General features: G+C 36.5%; 1 protein-coding gene across 1 annotated transcript in view; it reads left to right on the top strand.

The window, feature by feature from the left end:
* CTNNA3 (catenin alpha 3) overlaps window positions 1-22,831 on the top strand; it is a 1,581,323-nt gene that overhangs the window by 1,183,055 nt on the left and 375,437 nt on the right. The window contains exon 12 of the mRNA XM_067710819.1: window positions 3,834-4,034. Coding sequence (XP_067566920.1) covers window positions 3,834-4,034 — 201 coding nt within the window. The remainder of the gene's footprint in view (window positions 1-3,833; window positions 4,035-22,831) is intronic.

The raw sequence follows: 22,831 nt of genomic DNA on the forward strand, positions 1-22,831 counted from the left end.
TCTGGTACTCTGTGTTTAGAATTTCATGCAAATAATTGTTGCTGGCATTTTGTGAAACATTCAGAATAATGGGGAAGTGTCACAATAATGGAAATCTTACAAACCTTTCCTAATGCTTCTGCGCTATATTTAATCTTAGTAATTCAAAAGATCATTTAGTCATCATCTCCGACATTCTCAATATAGCTGCTTCAGATAAACGCTGGGTATATGCTTCTTGTCATTTATTTTCCTTATTTTTTATATTGTATATTTTCATGTAAGGTTTTTATTTCCATATCTGACCTTAACTCTGTGGTTCTTCAACATAATTAACACCAGGGCTTCTGATTGTGTTGGGCAATCTAAAGCAATAACCACACAAACTTCTATAAGGCCAAGCAAAAAAGAATCAGAAAAATTCTTACTGTATATTTTATTCTCCATTTAAAGTAATAAAATAAATTGTGAAGCATATATATCATTGTTTTATAGAAGTGAACATTCATTGTTAGTGAATATTTTTTGTATTTTTTCCAGTGAAAAATTCATAGGAAAAAAATAGTTTGTGACAGCTATAATTTCACCTTTAATTAAACAGAAATTACTGAGTTTATTAGATAATTAATTTTCCAAAAATGAACAATGTTTTTTCTTTCCTAAATATCTTTTCACTTTCACAGAACTGAGAAAACCAGCTCTGCAATCTAAAATTAAGCACCTTTAGTGAATACAGATTAAACATGCATTGAATACATATATATTGTGTTTGCTTTTAAAAATACCAACATATTTTGGAAAATAACAGCTTCTTAATGTGTCATTAAAGGGCACATCTGTGGATTTTTAAAAAACTGATCATTATTACGCCTTCCACATTTATACTTGTACTTCAGTTCCAAGGGAAACATGATGATGATGATACACATGTGCTTTCTGTTGAGATGGGACTGTGCCTCGATTTATTACAGGCCTTAATGACACATTCATAACTGAATGCTACAAATTAGGTTAAAACTCCAGTGAATTTATAATAAAGGTTTTCAGTACTTAATCTTTTTCATGCAAATGAACTTATGTCTTTAATGTGGCTTAAATTGACTAATTTTAAGGCTACAGAAATGTGTCTACCAATGTTCATAACCCATGATTTAGGATTTAGACAAAATAATGTACTGTTCCCAGGTGCATCTTATAAGAAGACTTCATTCAACAAACATTCTGGTTAACCTAACAGGTGCTATGTACTGTACCAAGGGCTAGATACCTCAAGGAATAAGATAAAATTCCTGCACTCATATATATGTGTTAGTATACTAGAGAGATAGTTTCATTAGTATATCACTAAAACACAGAAAGAAGCTCTAATGAAAACATACAAACCATTTTATGTGAACCCCAAACAACTTGGAACAAAGTTTGCCTTGTTCTAGGTCAGCATGGATTTCCTGAGGCAGGACATTTAACTAGTGTCTTAAAAGAATAGTAAGGAATTCCCTGGTGGTCCAGTGGTTAGGACTCTGCCCTTTCACTGCAGGGGGTACGGGTTTGGTCCCTGGTAGGGGAACTAAGATCCTGCAAGCCATGAGGCATGGCCAAAAAAAAAAAAAAAGAATAGTAGGAGTTGAGCAAGCAGACGAGAGGGGATTGGCAATTACGATATTGTGATTTAGAATAAGAGGTGTATCTTTGGTCTTTTCCTGCTTCTGGCACAGAACTCCTAAAACCCTTGGAATATACTGAGTGATGAGGGCCATAAAGCTGTCTTTTGTATGTTAATGAGATGACTTTGGGACCCCCCCCCCCCCCCCCCGCCGTAGGATGGGGGCTGGTTGACAGGGCAACCAACCATGTGATTAGAACTTTTAGTTCCAGCCCTTTACCTCTGGGAAGGGTAGAGGGGCTGGAGGCTGAATCAGTTGCCAACGGCCAGTGATTTAATCAATCATGCCTATGTAATGAAGCCGCCATAAAATCCCAAAAGGATGGGTTTTGGAGAGCTTCTAGGTTGGTGAGCACATGGAGATTTGGGGAGAGTGGCATGCCTGGAGAGGGCATGGGGCTCTGGGCCTTTCCCCATACCTTACCCTCTGCGTCTCTTCCATCTGGCTGGTCCTGAGTTATAAAAGTTAAATCTAGTAAGTAAAATGGTTCTCTGAGTTCTGTGAGCTACTCTAAGCAAAATAATCAAACCTAAAAAGGAGGTTGTGGGAACCTCTGATTTATAGCTAGTTGGTCAGAAATATATGTAACAACCTGAAGTTGGACCAGCGTCTGAAGTCCAGAAGGGGGGAACCTTCAAATTGTAGCAGAAGCACAGGTAACGATCTAGGCTTTTGACTGGTGTCTGTAGGGGGGTGGGAAGGGGCAGTCTTGTGGGACTAAACCCTTAACCTGTGGAATCTTATGCTATCTCCAGGTAGATGGTGTCAGAATTGAGTTGAATTACACGTCACCCAGCTGGTGTACAAAGAGTTGCTTGTTGTTGTGGGGAAGCACGCCCCCCCCACACACACACGTTGACATTGGGTCCAGGAACCCAAAAGAACAGTCTAGGTCAAGGTTCTAATATGCCCACAGGCACAGAGACATGAAAAAACATGGCAGATTTGGAAAATTGTAAAATAGATATAACTAAAGCATGAGGGACCTGCAGAGGAATAGTAGACATCAGGTCTAAGAAGTTCACCAACGACCATATTCTTTGATGGTTTGGCTATTATGCTCTACAAAATAAGAGGAAGGTGTGACTCTGCAAGGAAGTAGCTTTATGAATACCTGTCTTGTGTAGCTTACCTGCAGAAAGTCAGCAAATCCAGGGAGAGGGAGAGGGGGAGAGGGGGGGAGAAGGGGAGGGGGAGGGGGAAGGAGAAGTTAACAATATGTTCTGGACTTACTGAGGCCTTTTTGTTGTAGTTGTTTTCTCTGTGTGTTTTGAAGTAGTAGAGTCTTTAAAGATTTGGGGTGGGGATTCATTTAATAAAAATAGAAACCGTTTCTTTAGTATTCTTTTAATTTCTTAGAAATATCATTGCCCATGCTTGTTGATATTCTACCTATTTACTCAGCTCCACTCATTAGTTTTATTCCGGGAGTATTAATCATTTTATAGAAAAAGTAAACATTGTTGGACTATACTAATAACTCCCAGCGGTCTTCATGCCTTAATCATGCAAAGAAGAAGGAGAGAAAGAGGTCTGGAGATACTCTTCAGAGTGAGCAAATTTCTCTGGGATTCATTTACTTCAAATCAATCAATCTTTTTAAAGCCCTTTTTATATATGTCTTTTCACAGATGTAGTGAGGTTATTGCTTTACAGTATAAAATTATATATTTCACCATTTTCATCATTTGCTAATTTATAATATTTCTGTAATTGTGTTAAATATCGTACATCAGTGAACATTAGTTGAATGGAACACCATAGTTATTTTTCTATATATTTAGGGCAGGTGATTTTTTTAAGAGTTTCATAATCTGCATAGTATTGTGCTTAATCAGGATTAAGTATTCCATCATTATACATTTTATTTTTGTTTCAATCTAGAATCTTTCCTTAATTTCCATCTGTAAGTCACTCAAGTCTAAAATCTAATCTACTGGAACTAGAATCTAAAATAAGATGCAATCTGTAAAATTTGCTGATAAAAATGCAAAATTTTTGTTTTACAAGATGAGCTATTGAAAAAGGTATAATTAAAGCCACATCTGTATTTTTTCTTCTTAGTTGTCAATGTCTTTTATTCCCAATGTGCACATTATCCGCAACCAGAAATTAACATGAATTATAGTATGCTAGATTTGTGTGATTAAAAAAAAAAACACGAAACTAATTTGACCTGTTTACTTACAGAGAGCCATATCCTAGAAGATGTCAACAAATGTATCATAGCCTTGAGAGACCAGGATGCTGATAATTTAGATCGAGCTGCAGGTGCTATCAGAGGACGGGCCGCAAGAGTTGCTCACATTGTCACAGGTGAAATGGACAGTTACGAGCCAGGAGCTTACACAGAAGGTGTGATGAGAAATGTTAACTTCCTGACAAGTACTGGTAAGTCTCTGTCCCCAATAACAGCTGCTCTCTTCCTGACATTTGCATCTACATAGCTACCAAATATTCATACATATGGAAAGGAGATCTCAGTCTGTGTGGCTTGTTTTGAAATAGATTGCTCTACTATCTGATGGGAGCTTGCATCCTGTGGTTGTGTGATTTGAAATTTATCTCTGGGAAGTAAATATATTCACTGGAGAAAAAAGGCTTTTATACATATATGCATTATATAAATTACCCACAGGCCTTCAGCCACTTATGAATGTTTATTAATGCTAGAGTTGGTAGGAGATATAATTAGGCCAGATGTGATAAGTATGTAATAATTTCCAAGCTCTCTTTTAGCTGTCTGATTGGTACCCCCCAGGTTTTTGTTTACATTGCTTAAACAGAACAAACTTGTCCTATGTTTCCAGAGAAATGCTTTCTACCTTCTTTTGCAATCTGTTTGCAAAGCACTATTTTGTTCTTTCACATAATCTTTGATTACTTAAGAAATACCAGACCAGGATTTTGTTTTGGTTGCAGCACCGAAGTTAATATTTTCTGAAATCAGCTAATGAATGCTTAGTTTTTGAATCACACATTAAAATAGTATTCCTATTTTAGCACTGTTATTAACATTTCTCCAAGACACTTATAGAACATTCAAAGAAGCATTTAAATTCATATGAATTCAAAAACAGTGGATGCAATTTGAATGAGGGCAACCAACCATCTTTAGAAGTCATCATGGCAGTAGTTTTTCTTGTGAAAAGCCCTTGTAATCTGTGAAAACCTCAGGCTGAATTTTTCTTATTAATTACTTCATAAGAGGAGAGTGACAGTGGACCCATGATTCCTAAAATATTTGAAATTCCATACTTAAGTCATTGATCCTACCTAGAGAATTGTTCATATTATGCATGGGGCATATTGTGCTTGGATGTACATACTTGTTTTGTGAAAGGGGTAGAAGGGATGGAGATGGGTGATTTGGGGGGAGAGGAAGCTGCTCCTTGAAATTAATAAAGATAAGCTTATCAGCATTTGAATAGCCTTCATTAGGGAATAGTTCTGAAGAGCTGTACCACAAGGTAGCCTTGGCAAGTTTTGTAGAGAACTGAGGATTAGTGTTGCTCTTTTCCTAGCATGTTGATACAGAACTCATTAATGAATCTTGGCGCATAGTTTTCTCAGTAGCTCTTTAAAAATATTTCTAAAACAATGAAATGCTTAAGATATACTAAGGAAAGATGAAGGAGGTGTATTTGCAACTCTTGATATGATATTTCTATACTACTCAAAAGTCACTGGTGTCACGAATAGGGTACAGGGTAGTTGCTTTATCAGTGAGGTGTGGCGATACATTTACTTGCTTAAGGAGATAATTGTGTTAGAGTAGTTCAGCATCTCTTCCCTAAACTAAATTTAGCTGGTCCTTTCCTGTTGGTCAAAATCAAGTACAGAGTTCTCTGATTTTTTTCTACCTTCTGGGGATAGCATTGTAAGTAAAAAGAAGAAGGCATCAGTGGTTCTCCTTTTAGCCAGTGAAAAATGTCCTATAGGGAACTGACTAAAGTCTACCGAAATTGTACCTACATCTTGTTTCTGTCTCCGTTTTGTAATCGTATTGGTAATGTCTTGTGAACACACTCTTATAGTCACCATGTCTGTATGAGGTACTAAGTTTATAGTTTTATTCTCTATAGTATAGCACCCATATCTGGACTTCATATGCAAAGAAGTGGAAGTGAAATTTTGAAGTGTCCAGAATGTGAAATGTGTTGTGGGAACACTCCATTCACAATCAATTCTTATAATCTGAAATCAGAAAACAAAAATGAAACAAAGTTATTTACACATTTAATTACAATTTTGTCAATAACTGTATGATTTATGATGACCTTACAAAATAACTAACCAATATGGCTACATTATCATTCAATCAGAAGAGAGAGAAATCCTTTTTCCTCTAATTACTTGTATGTAACTTTAATTGAAATTCTCCAGGTAAATTATGTCCTGTACCCCAAATACAAATACAATAAATATGGAATAATGCTGGGTTATTCTGTATAAGTCACATCTTATTAGTAATATAACAGTATAGTTTATGATTTTCCAATTTTGTCATTTTAGTTTTTTAAATACTTTTTGGCTTATCTTAAAATCTTCTCATTTTGGGTTTTTTATGTCTAATTTCAAACTTTTCTGCAAACAGCTTTCCTTGAAATTTATCAAAAGCATTCCTCACTAAAGGGAATTCTGAGCAATAAATTAGATGAAAATGCTAATTTGATCAGTTTGATCTTAACCAAAGCTAAAATATATGAGCATTTTCTCTCCCATAGAGATATTGTCTATGAAAAATACTTCCAACTATTCTATCCTCCACAATTAAGTAACAGAAGATGTTCATCTTTGTTCACATCTGCCCATAACTTGGACTTATTATTTATAAATAATCATCAAATTAAATAATACAAAATGTCATGTTTTATGTTATGAAGCCTTAATAGTTCATATTTTAGCAAGTGAACGGTCTGTATATGTGACCTGTTTTTCTTTCTTTCTTTTCCTTTTATGCAGTTCTCAGGTCTTAACCCTTTTTCCGAAAATAACTCAATAAGGAGCTATTGTGAATTGTTCTTATAAATGAGACTTTCTTATCTTTGCACAATTTGCCTTTAAAGTACTGTCATCAATGATGAAACCTAAGTCATACTTCTCTAAATCACAAAGAATGTTTTTGGAACATTGCACCTTTGCTTTTAATCAGACTTTGTGGCTCATTAGCACATTTTCAAGATTTGTTGATCTTCTAAGTGTTTTATCAGCACTTAGAGAAGCCCTGTTACATTGCAGGATTTGCATGGTTCATAAAATCAACCAGCTGGTTTTCAGTGAAATGTAGGCAACATCTGGAATGCTGCATTTCATTCAGACTGAGGCGGAGTATTGTAATCTCCATGAGAAATTTTTATTCCGCCCAATTCTTCCCTGTTACTAAGCTCCTCTACCTGTCAGGAATTCCCAATAGGGGAGAGAAAATATTAACTTTTGTGTTAAATAACAAGCCTTCTGGATTGCAATGTGAAGGCTTAGAAGTTGTATACCTAACATCAATTTCAGTTTTTTCACACTAGGCTGGGAGAAAACCTAAACCAAGAGTGGACACATAATATTTTTTGTAAGTGATTTATGAATTCTATCAATTCAGAAATCAGCAGGACCCAAATCATCTTTTGCAAACACTCAAACTCCACCTGGTTTCAAAGTCAGCTAGGCTCATGGGCCAAAACACAACAAACACACAGATGAACCTGACCAAGACATCCTGGTGGCCTCCAACATTGGCAACTGGTAGTGATGGCAAATAAAGTGTCATTCATCAAGTACTCTTTCAGGCCCAAACTTGAACCCTTTCCCCTGTTAGAGTGGAGAAGAGTCGTATAGCTGCAGTTTTTCTTCTTAAAGGCAAATGAGACAGTTGAGAACAATTTAGAGCCAATAAATATTTCCAAATTTTTGTTGTAAATTTTTCTCATGACCGGTTGAAACAATGGATAGACTTTTAAGATGAATTTCTCTAAAAAAACATTTAAAAAACTTTAATAGCAGTTAGTAATTCCGATCAATTTCCTTCATTTAATAGTTTTCATATACAAATAGCCTGCATTCTTGTAGCCTAATTAAAACATTTTTTAGCTACTGTCCTTATGTTGCATCTCTGTTTATAATCTTAAATGGCTATAGGATATAAAACAGAAGCTTTAGTTCCAGCAGTCTTTGCCCACTACCATCCAGCAGAGGTTGCAACTCAGTGGTCCACATACTGGATGTGATTCAGTGTGACTCAGAGAATTCTTATGTGTCCAGTACAGTTTTGACCAACAAAGTTTTATGTTTTATTATAAGAATTACTTTCTAATTATATATATGAATATATATACATATATACATATGCATACATATATATATATATATATATCCAGATTAATGGCCTATCGTAACAAATTGGAGGGTCTGGCAACACTAGAGCAGAGTTTACCATGGAAACGAAAATGGCTGGAGCTTAGTAGTGTCTTTCTTTTGGTTGAGACTGGGCCATAGTCTCCTTTATTACCTCTCATTATATGCCCAGTCTGCTTTGCTCACTTAATATACCTACCTGAACTTTGTAGGCGTTTGAATTCACCTGAACGTGAATTTCTGTTTTTTTCTTCCTAGCATGGGCCAAAAGGCACCTTCTACTCCATCTAATTTGTCGCTTTCACAATCACATGGGCATACCAGGATCATTTCTGCCTGTAGGTCTTGTCCATGCTGTACCTGTCATTTTGAATACCCTTGCGCCTTATTTATCACATGAAATTTTATCCACCTTTCAAGAAACAGCTCATACCCCTGTGTACTCTAGAAACCTTTTTTTTTTTTACTCTCTCTGGAAGTAGTGAGCTCTTCTTGGTCTCCTGTGCTGTAGATTTTAAAGGACTTGCCACTCAGGTACATTGTTACAGGCAACTAAAGGTAACTGATGAACTCTTCAGGTATATTTATCTAGAAATGACTTTTCTTTCAAAACAGAAGTTAAGTTATAGGAGAAAAGAAAACTTGTATTGTTTCTCTTTGCATCTCTTCCAAAGCCTACCATAATGTCTTGCATGTGCTAGATTAAAATGAAACAGAACAAAACAACTCTTGAATTGAACCTATATGCTTATGCTAATTTTATTCCAGCAGTGAAACACCTTTTCTTCTCTACTGGCCCTCTACAGTTATAATTATTCTTTATAACTTTCTCAAATGCCACCACCTTTACAAAGGAGCTTCTGATTCCCTTTCAGTTAGAATTAATTGCTCCATTACCTGTGTTACCATGGATGAGCTTATCCTCTAGTTAATGCTTATTTCATTTGCCTTGTATCATAATCAGCCATTTACATACAAGTTTCTCCCACTAGATTGTAACGTACTTAAAGGTAGATACCACACTTTATTTATTTTCATATTTCCCAATAGCATTTTATACATTGTAGGAGTACTCGAGTCCTTCTCCCAATTTTAAATTTAAAATTCATTGTAAGATTATACTGTGACACATTCTACTACAGTTAAGCAAGAGGACAAGTTATCATCTCAATTTGTGGGGAAAGAAAACAAAAACAAAACCCAAGAGCAGGAGCCTATGTCAAAGGCTGGGGCAGAGAAAAGATCAGGGAGGTGGTTCATTACTGTCCAGAGTCAGATATTAGCCATTGTCAGAGAACTTCGGATCAGATTCTTAAAAGGTTCTTTAGCAAGCTTTTGAACAAGAGATCATGACTTTTGTATAAATAATTACTTCCAAGAACCATCCTTGAACTGCATCTGTTGAAAGATCCCACTAAACCTATTTTCACTAATGGTTCCCGCAAATCCCCCTAAAGGGTAGCAGCCGTGCCTTCAAATTCAGAAGCATATGCTGGCAAACTTCCTCCCCCGGTAGCAGTCTGAGACAGCCCTCTGGGATTATGCACTTTCTTCCTTTTGGCTTCAGCCCTAATCTGACACCCTTTAACACAGTTAGTCAGAGAGCATTAATAAACCACTTCTATCTGCATATCACTTGGCCAGCCTGCATAACCAGTGTCTTCTTGTTGGTGATGCCAAAATCAAAAGTTAAATGACAATTTAGCCTCTTTAAAGAAGAGTAAGATCCCCTGGCCTTAGAAGTACTGCTGCTGCTGCAGAAGTTTGGCACTTTGAACTGACATTGTGAATTGAAGAAAGAAGCTTCTAGAGCTTCTGAGTGGAAAACCTGTTTTTTTTTGGTCCAAAGAGACCTGGATTTGAATAGGACCCAGATCTAGTGAGCGGGCTGAGGGTACTTACTTATCTTGACGTTTTAAGTTATTGGAAATATAAACTTGTCTTATAAAAAGTACCATCAGAACTGAAATCCCCTATGTGTACTGGGTAATGCAAAGGCTTTTTTTGACATTTTTGATATAGTTAGATCCTAAGAAAGGTAGGTACGTGGAATAATCTAAAAAGCCACTGTTAGTACTGTCCTTATTAATAAACAGAATGTGTTCTGACACACTAGTAGACATTTTATTGTCAAGGAAGGAAATGGTATAGAGGGCTTAAGGGTGGATTTCAGACAGTCATAAAGAGGGGCTGATACCTTCCCAAATCTGGAAAATTTAAAATATGGAACTGTGAAGCTGATGCTAAATGAAGGATAGATTAAAAATAGATGAGCTGAAATGGCACGGGTTAAAAGGAAGGGATCGTTGGGAAAGTAAGTGGAGAATTTGAACATGCACAGAAAGGGCTTTGGAGTCTGTGAGCAAAGGGAGGTGGGGGTGGCAAGGAGCGCGAGAGGAGTAGCATCAAAAAGGGAGTGAAAGGGGGGCTTCCCTGGTGGCGCAGTGGTTGAGAGTCCGCCTGCCGATGCAGGGGACACGGGTTCGTGCCCCGGTCCGGGAAGATCCCACATGCCGCAGAGCGGCTGCGCCGGTGAGCCATGGCCGCTGAGCCTGCGCGTCCGGAGCCTGTGCTCCGCAACAGGAGAGGCCACAGGAGTGAGAGGCCCGCGTACCGCCAAAGAAAAAAAAAAAAAAAAAAAAGGAGTGAAAGGACCCAGAGAAGGGAAATTGAGTACTGATTTTCCAACTTGGTTGGTCATCATCTGTTTCCAAACCCATTTCTTTCAGATGGTTTACGAAATTTTAAAAATAAGCATAAAGCCATGCTTTATGCCTGGTGGTTTTATTAAATGAGGTATTATGATACCACTTTAAATCTAAGTGTTTCAGGGATGATGTGCCTTAGAATATACGATGTGAATGTGATTCTGTTACCAAGATAGTGGCAAGATAAACATACGGGTGTCTATGAAGTTTTGTGAAAAGTAGAAAAATGGATCATTCAGGGGTTTCTTCTTTTTTTCTTTCTTTAACGACAATAATGACAAAAAATTAATAGGCCTGTAATCCTATTATTGTTCAAATACAGTAATACTGTACCAAACTATATCATTTTATTTTAAACCTAAAGGGATGGGGACTTTGACTTCATTCATTTTAAGATTTACTAAGTACTAGACATTCTTTGTAAGAGAGGAGACTAGTGCCTTCTAAAATCATAGCGTTTGCACAGCCACTGGTAAAAGAGAAGTGGCTATTCAAGGCCAGAGAGGATCAGAGGCTCTGGAGTCGTAAACAGTCTTAGGTCTTTCCCAGCCCTTCTGAGGGCTATGGGCATCAATATCTCAACACCCCAGTAACCCTCTAAAACACACCCTTCCTAACAGTTGTTAGGAAGCTCTGGAATAGCCTTTTATCACCTGGGTAATCCAACAATTGTCTCTTTATAATAGAATTACTGTAAAATGTTTTATAAACTGCAACATAGTTTATGTTTTTAAAAGGGAGCTAATATCTGGTAGGAATCTCCTTCCTTGTACTCCGTCTTGAAAGTCCGATTTATGAAACTAATGAAATAACTCCAGTCATTACAAGTATCTGTTTCATGTATTAATAGTCCTCAGTTGTAAAGACAAGTTAATTTTACTTTTTTAAGATCATTATATGCGGCCTGGAAAGTCTGGTTATACAGTTACTGCTGTGAGCTGGTACATTTACATACTCATCTGGAAAACTGTATTTGAGGTTCAAGGTCACTGAGCCTAGAAAATAAACTGATGTGGGGCATCTCTCAGATTTTCCATCTTCTGGCTTTGGGGAGAGCATAAACCATGTGAAGTTGAATGTATGAAACAGACTGCATTTCCTCTGGTGTTAAGTAATTGGTGTAGATAGCAGAGCTTAACTGGCAATAGTTTTAGCCATTTCATTCCCAGCCTGTCCTTCCCACCTGTCCTTCATGTCCATTTTTCTGGGATTCCTCAAATGTAGTGCTGCTCGGATGAGGGTGGTCACAATAGCCATGATGATATTGCCAAGTTTCCAAGACAAGAGTAAGTGTAGTAAGTGAAGGATTAAGCATTTCTAAGGTGAACAGTAGGTATCTACTGCCAAAAGAAGGCAATGTTGCATTTACACTGTCAGAAGGCCAATACTTTCAAAGGACAGTGTTATCTATAAGCTTTATGAATAGATGTGAATATTTTCACATAAAGTCCATATGTAAGTCGTTTATCATGATTGGGTGAGTTAAAGATTATTTCACCTTTTGGTGAAAACTGTAAACTTGGGGAATACTATAAACTTAGTGGATATCTCAAGATCTTCAGTGAAGGAAGAAAGGATTGTTTGACTGAAGAAGGGAAGTATATTTTAAATGATAGCCACAGTTGGGATAACAATGCTGGGAGTAGAACAAGTGGAATAAAAGAGTCTCTGGAAACATTGATCGGGTGTCCTGTTTACCCAGCTCAGTAAGGATGTAGCTCAAGAAAAGCCAAAGGGATTTTAGGCATGTGGAAATTCTTTCCCACCATGTGCCCATGCTGATTTCTGCTGACAAATATTTTCATTTCACATATCTGAATTCTCTAGCTCATGGTAATTTACAGCTTCCTCTTTTGTCAATTACAAAAGAAAGCATTACTGCTTAACAATCCCACACAGCAGGCTAAGGACTTAGGAATGGTTCTTCTCCTGAAATGTATTAGTAACCCAGCAGTATCTTAGAAAGTATAATATATTCTGGTGATCATCCACCATTGAATTTTACTGTCTGCCAAAGTCCGTAGCAGTTAAAGTTAAGTGAACAATTTATATTATAAAATTTCTCTGCTGATATAGGGATTATCATTTATTATAAAAACTGCTGCCAGTATTTCTTTAAGATTCTAGATATTTTAAAGTTGATTTTGAATGTAGGTTATAGTGATTTAACAAAGGTTAAAGGCACATTCCTTTACTACTTTCTTTTTTTTTTTTGCTGGTAAAGCTTAGTTTCTTATTTTTAATTTTTTTTTTTTTTTTTATGCAGCAGGTTCTTATTCGTTATCTATTTTATACATATTAGTGTATATATGTCAATCCCAATCTCCCAATTCATCCCACCACCACCACCCCCCATCCCCCACTTTCCCCCCTTGGTGTCCATACATTTGTTCTCTACATCTGTCTCTATTTCTGCCTTGTAAACTTGTTCATCTGTACCATTTTTCTAGATTCCACACATATGCATTGATATATGATATTTGTTTTTCTGACTTACTTCACTCTGTATGACAGTCTCTAGGTCCGTCCACGTCTCTACAAATGACCCAATTTCGTTCCTTTTTATGGCTGAGTAATATTCCATTGTGTATATGTACCACATCTTCTTTATCCATTCATCTGTCAATGGGCATTTAGGTTGCTTCCATGACCTGGCTATTGTAAATAGTGCTGCAATGAACATTGGGGTGCATGTGTCTTTTTGAATTATGGTTTTCTCTGGGTGTATGCCCAGGAGTGGGATTGCTGGGTCATATGGTAATTCTATTTTTAGTTTTTTTAAGGAACCTCCATACTGTTCTCCATAGTGGCTGTATCAATTTACATTCCCACCAACAGTGCAGAGGGTTCCCTTTTCTCCACATCCTCTCCAGCATTTGTTGTTTGTAGATTTTCTGATGACGCCCATTCTGACTGGTGTGAGATGATATCTCATTGTAGTTTTGATTTGCATTTCTCTAATGATTAATGATGTTGAGCATCGTTTCATGTGTTTGTTGGCAATCTGTATATCTTCTTTGGAGAAATGTCTATTTAGGTCTTCTGCCCATTTTTTGATTGGGTTGTTTGTTTTTTTAATATTGAGATGCATGAGCTGTTTGTATATTTTGGAGATTAAACCTTTGTCCATTGATTCCTTTGCAAATATTTCCCCCCATTCTGAGGGTTGTCTTTTCGTCTTGTTTTTAGTTTCCTTTGCTGTGCAAAATTACTACTTGCCTTAAAATTCTTATGTAACTAGAAAGAGGAAATAGATTACTGATAATTGATAAAAAACAAAATTATTTTTGAGGGAAGAAGCAGTAAGTTAAAATATTGTACTTCTCTTACCATCTCCCCTACCGTATTTATTTATTCTCCTTCTACCAACTACTTCAGTATGTAAATAGTTATCCCTTCTTCATTATTTGTATTTATTAATGTATTCATCCTATCTTCACAATTACAATCAAATAATTTTGAGCTCAGAGACTAGCAGTGTGTTTTTTTCCTTTTTCATCTATTTAAAAAGTTAGCAAGAAGGCAGATTCACAAAATATTTCTGCCTCACTCTATAGTTTAACATCGCTTTTATGAAACAGTAAAGGGAAACAAAAGGAATGAGCCCATAACGTCAAATGCATGGGTGTTGGCTCATCAGAGAAAAGCAACATCCAGAAGATAGTAAGCAGCTGGAAACGTGCAGATAGATGGAAAAGAGCAGCAAACACCTCAATCCAGGGTATGCACAAGCAGAGCTCGTCAGAGAGGGAGGGTTCCAGCTCTCCTGTTAGCATCACTGAATTCTGGGAAACAATGAAATAATATGGCCTCACATTCAGTAAGACAGTTAATTTGAACTTAGAACACTACTTTCATCCAAAATGTGTGGCAAAATAAAACCTTTTTGTATACGTAAGAACCCAGGATATTTAAGTTACACAAAGCTTTTTGAGAAATGACTTGAAAATGTATTCAAGCGAAATGAGGAAAAATCAGAAATAGTAAGAATGTGGAGAATTGAAATAGTAAATCTAACTCAGAAATGTAATGAATAAAATGACAAGATGGCAGATCTCTAGCAGGTCTAGAAAGCAACTGATCCAAATTAGAATAGAAAGTCATGGGCTGCAAGAAAAAATAATTCTAAAAGGAGCCTAGAATACATTTAGACAAACAGAATCATTAAATTAGTCACATGATAAAGAAAGCAATTCACTATCCTTTCCAAAAGATGTCACCTAGCTAACTTAGAATATTGTGAACCCAACTACATAATCCTAAAACTTTAAAACTGTCTGGTTATATTGTTATCAGCTTATGCTTAACTATTTGTATTTGTTTATTGTCTGTGTTTGTCATGTCTTTTGTCATTGTTAAGAAACTAGATTTCATGTCACATGGTAAATGTTACCTGTTATGCCTATTATGAATATGTATTTATATATATATGTATGTATAAATGGCGTACACACATATACATATGTGCATATGTTTATATCCATTTATGATAGTAATATTTATATACAGATATCTTATTTTATAATTTATTATATTTAGTATTAGTGTAACTATATATGTATAGTGCATATGTTACATTATATACAAAATGATTGATTTTTTTTGCCTGTGTGTTTAATGGTCTTTGTATAAAATAGAGTTATCATACAGAACAACCTGGACAGATCCATACATATCTCCAGGGACATCTGGAAGTCTAGTACTGACTTTGGCTATGACAGAAATAATTGACTAGCTAGTAATTTATAATGCACTGTCTAAAGTGCGAAATCCCTCTGGTGGCACCCAGGGCCAGCTTACTTATGTTATTTAGGGATGTGTAGATTAATGGCTTACACCTATTTCACTGGTTTCATAGCTCGGCTTGGCTATATGACCAGCGGGGCATAAAAGACTCCGCTAGAATCTTTTGCCTTAACTCTCCTAAAACCACAATTTCTTGCATATCTCTCTTGGCAGTTCATAACCCAGAGATGAAGTGCATCCTGTGTGACTAAGAAAAGACTTTGTGTAGGTGTGCCTGCAAATGTCCCAGGCCCCGATGCTGGCTTGTACATTCTTTCTCCTGCTTTGCTGCATGCTTTATCTTGAATAGGTTTTATGTGAGTGTGTTATACAGAATTTTGCAGACCCTTTAATTTCTTCAACCTTGTATAATTGTTGCAGTCATAACTCATTTATTTACAAAAAACGTGTATTTGAAGATACCAAGAAGAAGCACACACACACTCACACATTTACCTTAAACGTACAGAGCAAGGCAAGTGGGCAAATGGTTACATTTGGTTTTGTTAACTGCTTTTTTTTCCTTTTTTGAAGGTCCTTAGTAAGTCTTCATAATTGGACATTATGCAGCCAAAAGTACTGGATCATGCTGTATTTTCCTCAGAGGACTTTCTAAACTCTGAAACCTTAGTGGCTAAACTTTCATTTGATTTAGAATAACTGACTCACACAATACACAGCAATAGAGAATGGACAAACATTTCTCATGAGTACTGACTCAGTCTTTTATGGCCTGTTTCCGCCAATTGTGAGATCATTCCACCCAATTACCATTTCACTACTCTGCCCCCTTAAAAACGCAGAGCTATAACAAAGCTTATCCTTTCTATATTAATAGTTATCTATTGCTGAATTTTAAAAAATTTCCCTAAAAGTTAGCAAATTAAGACAACAAACATTTACTGTCCTGTGGTTTCTGAGATCAAGAATCTGGGAGCAGCTTAGCTCGGTGGCTCTGGCTCAAGGTCCCTCATGAGGCTGCAGTCAGGCTGTTGGCCTGGGCGCCCTCATCCAAGTCCCAGGTGTGGCTGGACTCATTCACACGGTTGCCGGCAGGAGACTTCGCTCTCTTGCCTCGTGGGCCTCCCTTATGTTGCCTAAGTATTCTCGCAACATGGCACCTGGCTTCCCTCAGAGCAGGCAATCCAAACCAGAGAGAGAGTGAGAGAGAAAGAGAGACCCTAGGCTGGAAGCCAGTGTTTTTGTATAACCTAATTTCTGAAGTGGTATACCATCGTTTTTGCTATATTCAATTTGTTAGAAGGGAGTTACTAAATTCAATGGGTTACTAAGTTACTTAAAGACAGAGTATGAATATCAGGAAGCAAGGCCGTTGAGCCATTTTACAGACTGCTTAGCACAACTGCTAAGTGTTTTATATTCTGGAAATGCTCAATCTATTTCCATGTCCACAAATAGACTATACTTTTTGGAGTGGTTATATCTCTCAACCCCCCTGCTTTCTGGTCTAACATCTAATTTTGGAAACATAGCAAAGAACCTGCCATACAGTAGACAATAAATATAGGTTCAATGGATGAATAAATAACAGAATGCACAGCTCACCTAGGAGCCTTAATAAAGTTGATTGATTGACAAAGCAGAACAATTGGAAAAAGGAGTCCTCTCCATGACTACTTCATGCTAGATGCCTTGACCTGAATCTTTCCTCCATGGTTCTTCTCTCCATGTGCAGCCCTAAGGATCTTTCAGTGGAGCAGCTAAGAATGCTCACAGCAGAGCCAATGAAGACACTTTGAAGTGTCTCACAAAAGCCAGTATATGGCGGCTACTCAGACAGCACATTCTCAACAAAATACCCAATTTATGTTGGCTAGTTAGAGCAATTTACACTAAAAACACAGAATTATTCTATACATTGAATGTCACAATTCCATACCACCAGTGGCATATATTGCTATGGTAGGCGAAATGTGGCTTCCTGGGGAATTGAAGAATATCAGTAATTGTCCATTCAGGGCCTCTTCATTTGGCCATTACCATTGTGAAAATGATTTCTATGGAAAAGATTACTTTTAAAGATTATTTTGATAATGCAATTTTTTAAAGATTGCAACTATTGCAGAACAAGTTAGTATGGTTGTGGAATTTGTGAATGGCTCTGGAAAGAATAACCTGCCTTTTATCTTCTATCATGAGCCACTGTCTGATGATTTATCTTTCTCTTTCTAGGTGTATTAGTTATCTGTTGCTGAGTAACAATATCACAACATTACCAACTTAAAGCAATACAATTTAGTACCCCACAGTTTTTGTTGGTCAGGTATCCAGACAAGACTTAACTGGATCCTCTGCTTAGAATCTTGTAAAATATAAATCAAGATGTCAGACAGGGCTGTGGCCTCATCTCAGGCTTGACTAGGGAAATATCCTCTTTCAAGCTCGTTCAGGTCGTTGGCAGAATTCAGTTCCTCATGGTTCTAGGACTGAGGGCTTCACTTTCTTTTTCTTGGCTATCTGTCTACCAAGGGACACTCTCAGCTCCCAGAGACTTCCCACAGTTCTTACTATGGAACTCTCCAAAACAGGTGCTTGTCTTCTCAAAGTCAGCAAGAAAGAGACACTCAGCAAGGCAAGTGCTATAATCTTATGTAATATAATCTTATAATCATGTGTACATAATCACATATATTCTATCAACTTTCCCACATCTTATTGGTTATAAGCAAGTCATAGTTCCTGCTCAAACTCAAGATAAGAGTATTATGGTGGCCACCTTAATGGTCTGTTGGACATACCAGGGAAATACTTTATAGCTTTCAATAAAAGCGTGCCTGAACCTAATGAAACAAGTAGACAGGCCTAGAGTAATTCCTACAGACTTTAATGGGGTAGACAGCAAGGCTGATTCTGAACTAGCTTCTTTTGAAAAATAGTTTTTCTCTTCATTGTATATGAATTTAAAAGTAAACTTGATGCTTTCTCTAAAGAAAACCATATTTACTATAAATATTAAGTTGGCCTAAATATAATAACTGATTTTCAACTGTTTTGACCTATAACATAATTTTATATGGGTCAACCTGATACTTCCCATGTATTTTGTCTTCTACGTTCCAGGGAAAATCCCTGTAAACAATGCTGTCATGGAATAATATACATTGTATACATGAAGAAACTGAAATTCACTGGGTTTATGTGATTCGTCTAATTTTACAACAGTAAACAGCTAATTAAGAGACTGGAACAATATTGAAATACAGGTCTGTGGTTCAAAGCCTGTTCTTTCAACCATTATTCTAGGACTGATTTTAAAAATATAGATTAATTGATTGAATAATTATTAATTATGTCAGCACATTTTACCTAAGATGAAGTTATATCTTCATTTTTTGCAATAAGCATTGAAGAAAGAGTAGACATGGGGAATAAAGACAATATTCCTTTATGAGTCTGCTCCCAGGCTAATTCTCTTTCATCTTTAGGTGCTCTTGGTACTTTTAAGTTTGTTTTGTTTTTTATCTTTGGCATTCTGCAGTTTCACTATGATGTACTTAAGTGCGGATATATATTTTATTTATATTGCTTGGTATACATTTTGCCAATTTGTGAAATCATGTCTTTAACAGTTTTAGAAAATTAATAGCTATCCTCTATTCAAATAGGTAATTTCTTCCATTCTCTCTATTCTTTTTTTTTCTGAGACTCTGATAGTATACATGATGTTTGTTCTCATTCTATCCTTTATATTCTTGATCTCAGGTTTATATATTACCATATCTTTGCTTCACTCTTTGTACTGAAAATCAAATAATTTCTCTGTATCATGTTTCCAATTCATTAGTTTTCTCTTTTTTTTGTTTTTCTTTTTCCTATTGATTTATGTAAGTTCATTTTATTTTTTAAATTTATTTTTATTTATTTATTTTTGGCTGTGTTGGTTCTTCATTGCTGTGCGTTGGCTTTCTCTAGTTGCATGAGCGGGGGCTACTCTTCATTGCGGTATGCGGGCTTCTCATTGCAGTGGCTTCTCTTGCTGCAGAGCATGGGCTCTAGGCACACAGGCTTCAGTAGTTGTGGCACGTGGGCTCAGTAGTTGTGGCTTGCGAGCTCTAGAGCTCAGGCTCAGTAGTTGTGGCACATGGGCTTAGTTGCTCCGTGGCATGTGGGATCTTCCCGGACTGGGGCTCAAACCCGTGTTCCCTGCATTGGCAGGCAGATTCTTAACCACTGTGCCACCAGGGAAGTCCCTTTTTTGTTAGTTTTTAAGAGAAGTTTTAGTTTTACAGCAAAACTGAGAGGAAGGTACGGAGATTTTTTTATATACTTCCTGCCCCAACACGTGCATAGCTTCCCCCATTATCAGTATCCCCCGCCAGAGACGTACATTTGTTGTAATTGATAAACCTACATTGACACATCATTACCACCCAACGACCATAGTTTACATTAGGGTTCATTCTTGGTGTTGCACATTTTATAGATTTGGACAAATGGATAAAGACATGGATCTACCATTATAGTATACAGAGTAGGTTCACTGCACTGAAAATCTTCTGTGCTCTGCCTATTTATCCCTCCCTTTCCCCTAACTCTGAACAGCCACTGATCCTTTACTGTCTCCATAGTTTTGCCTTTTCCAGATGTCATGTAGTTGAATCATACATTCTGTGGCCTTTTCAGATTGGCTGCTTTCTCTTGGCAATGTGCATTTAGGTTTCCTCCATGTCTTTTTTGTGACTTGATAACTCATTTCTTTTCAGTGTTGAATAATATTCCATTGCCTGAATGTACCACAGTTTACTGATCTCTTCACCTACTGTAGGGCGTCTTGGTTGCTTCAGAGTTTTACAATTATGAATAAAGCTGCTATAAACATCCATGTGCAGGTTTTTATGTGGACATAACGTTCTTAATTCCCTTATGTAAATACCAAGGAGCACAAATGGTAGACCATATGGTAAGAGTATGTTTAGTTTTGTAAGACACTGCCAAATGGTCTTCCAAAGTGGCTGTACTATTTTGCATTCATTCTGACCAGCAGTGAATGAGTGAGAGTTTCTGTAGCTCCACATTCTCTCCAGCATTTAGTGTTGTCAGTATTCTGGATTTTGGCCATTCTAAAAGGTGTATAGTGGTATCTTGTTGTTTTAACTTGCATTTCCCTGATGACATGTGATGTGGAACATCTTTTCATATGCTTATTTGTCATTTGTATAGCTTTGGTGAGGTTTCTATTAAGGCCTTTGGCCCTTTTTTTAATTGGGCTGTTTGTTTTTTATTACTGAGTTTTAAGAGTTATTTTTTTATATTTTGGATAACAGTCCTTCATCAGATGTGTCTTTGCAAATATTTTCTCCAAGTCTGTAACTTGCCTTCTCATTCTCTTGACGTTGTCTTTCACAGAAGAGAAGTTTTTCATTTTAAGGAAGTCTGGTTTATCCATTATTTCTTTCATGGATTATTATGCCTTTGGTGTTGTATCTAAAAAGTCATTACCATGCCCAAGGTCATCTATATTTTCTCCTGTGTTATTTTTCTAGGAGATTTATAGGTTTTTATTTTACATTTAGATCCATGATCCACTTTGAATTAATTTTTGTGAAGGATGTAAAGTCTGTGTCTAGATTCTTTTTCCTTTTTTTAAAATATTTATTTATTTTGGCTGCGCCGGGTCTTAATTGTGGCACGTGGGATCTTCGTTGCGGCATGCAGACTCTTAGTTGTGGAATGCATGCAGGATCTAGTTCCCCAACCAGAGATTGAACCTGGGCCCCCTGCATTGGGAGTGCAGAGTCTTACCCACTGGACCACCGGGAAAGTCCCTTCTTTTTCATTTTTAATGTGGATGTCCGAATGTTCAAGCACCAGTTGTTGAAGAGATTATCTTTGCTGCATTGTTTTCCCTTTCTCCTTTGCCAAAGGTCAGTTGACTTTATTTATTCTCTATTCTTAATTTTCTCTTCAGTTGTATGTTATATGCTAATCCATCCTTTCTGGTTTTTTAAACACATGTATTTTTGAATTTTACATATTTGGTAGATTCTTGCTGTTTGGCTTTGAACAAACATAAAACTTCCTTGTACTTCACTCTTTTCGTACGTAAAATGGAAATATAAAAATTGTTTCAACCTCGGACAGTTGTTGGATAATTTAATCATTTGATATATTTAAAGCTGCTCTTAAACAGCACCTGGCCTATTGTAAGCGATACAGGTATATATGTATATATTTTCAGCACATGAAGTCCTTGAGAATCTAAATCTGATACTTGCTATTCTATGAATTCTTAGGAGGATTTTTTTTTTTCCCCTGGAGAAGATACACATTTGCCTCTACAGATCTCAGAACACATTAGCCCCATTCCAGAGTTCCAAGTCTAATCAAGATTCTTCTTTTCGTCACCTCCATTTCCCTACTACCTAAGTCTAAATGCCCATTACAATACTAATATGTGCCCTAAAAGACAATTATTTCATATTTGGTTACAACACTTTCTTTTTCCCTTTCAATAGGTCTCCTTTTTTAAAAAATTAATTTTGTTGAAGTATAGTTGATTTACAATGTTGTATTAGTTTCTGGTATACAGCAAAGTGATTCAGTTACATATATATATATATATGTATATGTATATATATATATATTTATATTTATTCTTTTCATATTCTTTTCCATTATGGTTTAAGATATTGAATATAGCTCCCTGTGCTGTACAGTAAGACTATGTTGTTTATCCATTCTGTATATAATAGTTTGTATCTATTAATGCCAGACTCCCAATCCATCCTTCCTCCACCCCTCCTCCCCCTTGGCAACCACAAGTCTGTTCTCTATGTCTGCAAGTCTGTTTCTGTTCCATGGCTAAGTTAATTAGTGTCATATTTTAGAATCCACATGTAAGTGATATCATATGTTATTTGTCATTCTCTTTCTGACTTACTTAGTATGATAATCTCTAGTTCCGTCCATGTTGCTGCAAATGGCATTGTTTCATTCTTTTTTATGGCTGATTAGTTTTCCTTGTATATATACCACATCTTCTTTATCCATTAGTTTGTCATTGGAATAAGTCTCTTATCTTATTTAGATCCTGGAAATGTGATAAAATGTTTTTTTGTAAGTTATTATGTAGTGATCAAGTAATTCAAATTGTTTATTCTACCGTGAAACTGCAAGCAAAAGTCTCTAGTCTTGTCATTACCAGTCATACAAAACTCTCACAAGAGAAGCTACCCAGGAAGAATTTTTAGTTGCTACAAATATACTTACTATCCAATTTAGTTTGCTACATTGCAACAAATTGGCAGATGTTTTCTACATTTTTTCTAATAAGAGGGTAGGAAGCTATGGTTTCAAAGTGAGTATTGTTTAAAATGTTAGTTTAGA

Source organism: Pseudorca crassidens, chromosome 16 (genome assembly GCF_039906515.1).
Source record: "Pseudorca crassidens isolate mPseCra1 chromosome 16, mPseCra1.hap1, whole genome shotgun sequence".
In the NCBI taxonomy this organism is placed as follows: Eukaryota; Metazoa; Chordata; class Mammalia; order Artiodactyla; family Delphinidae; genus Pseudorca; species Pseudorca crassidens.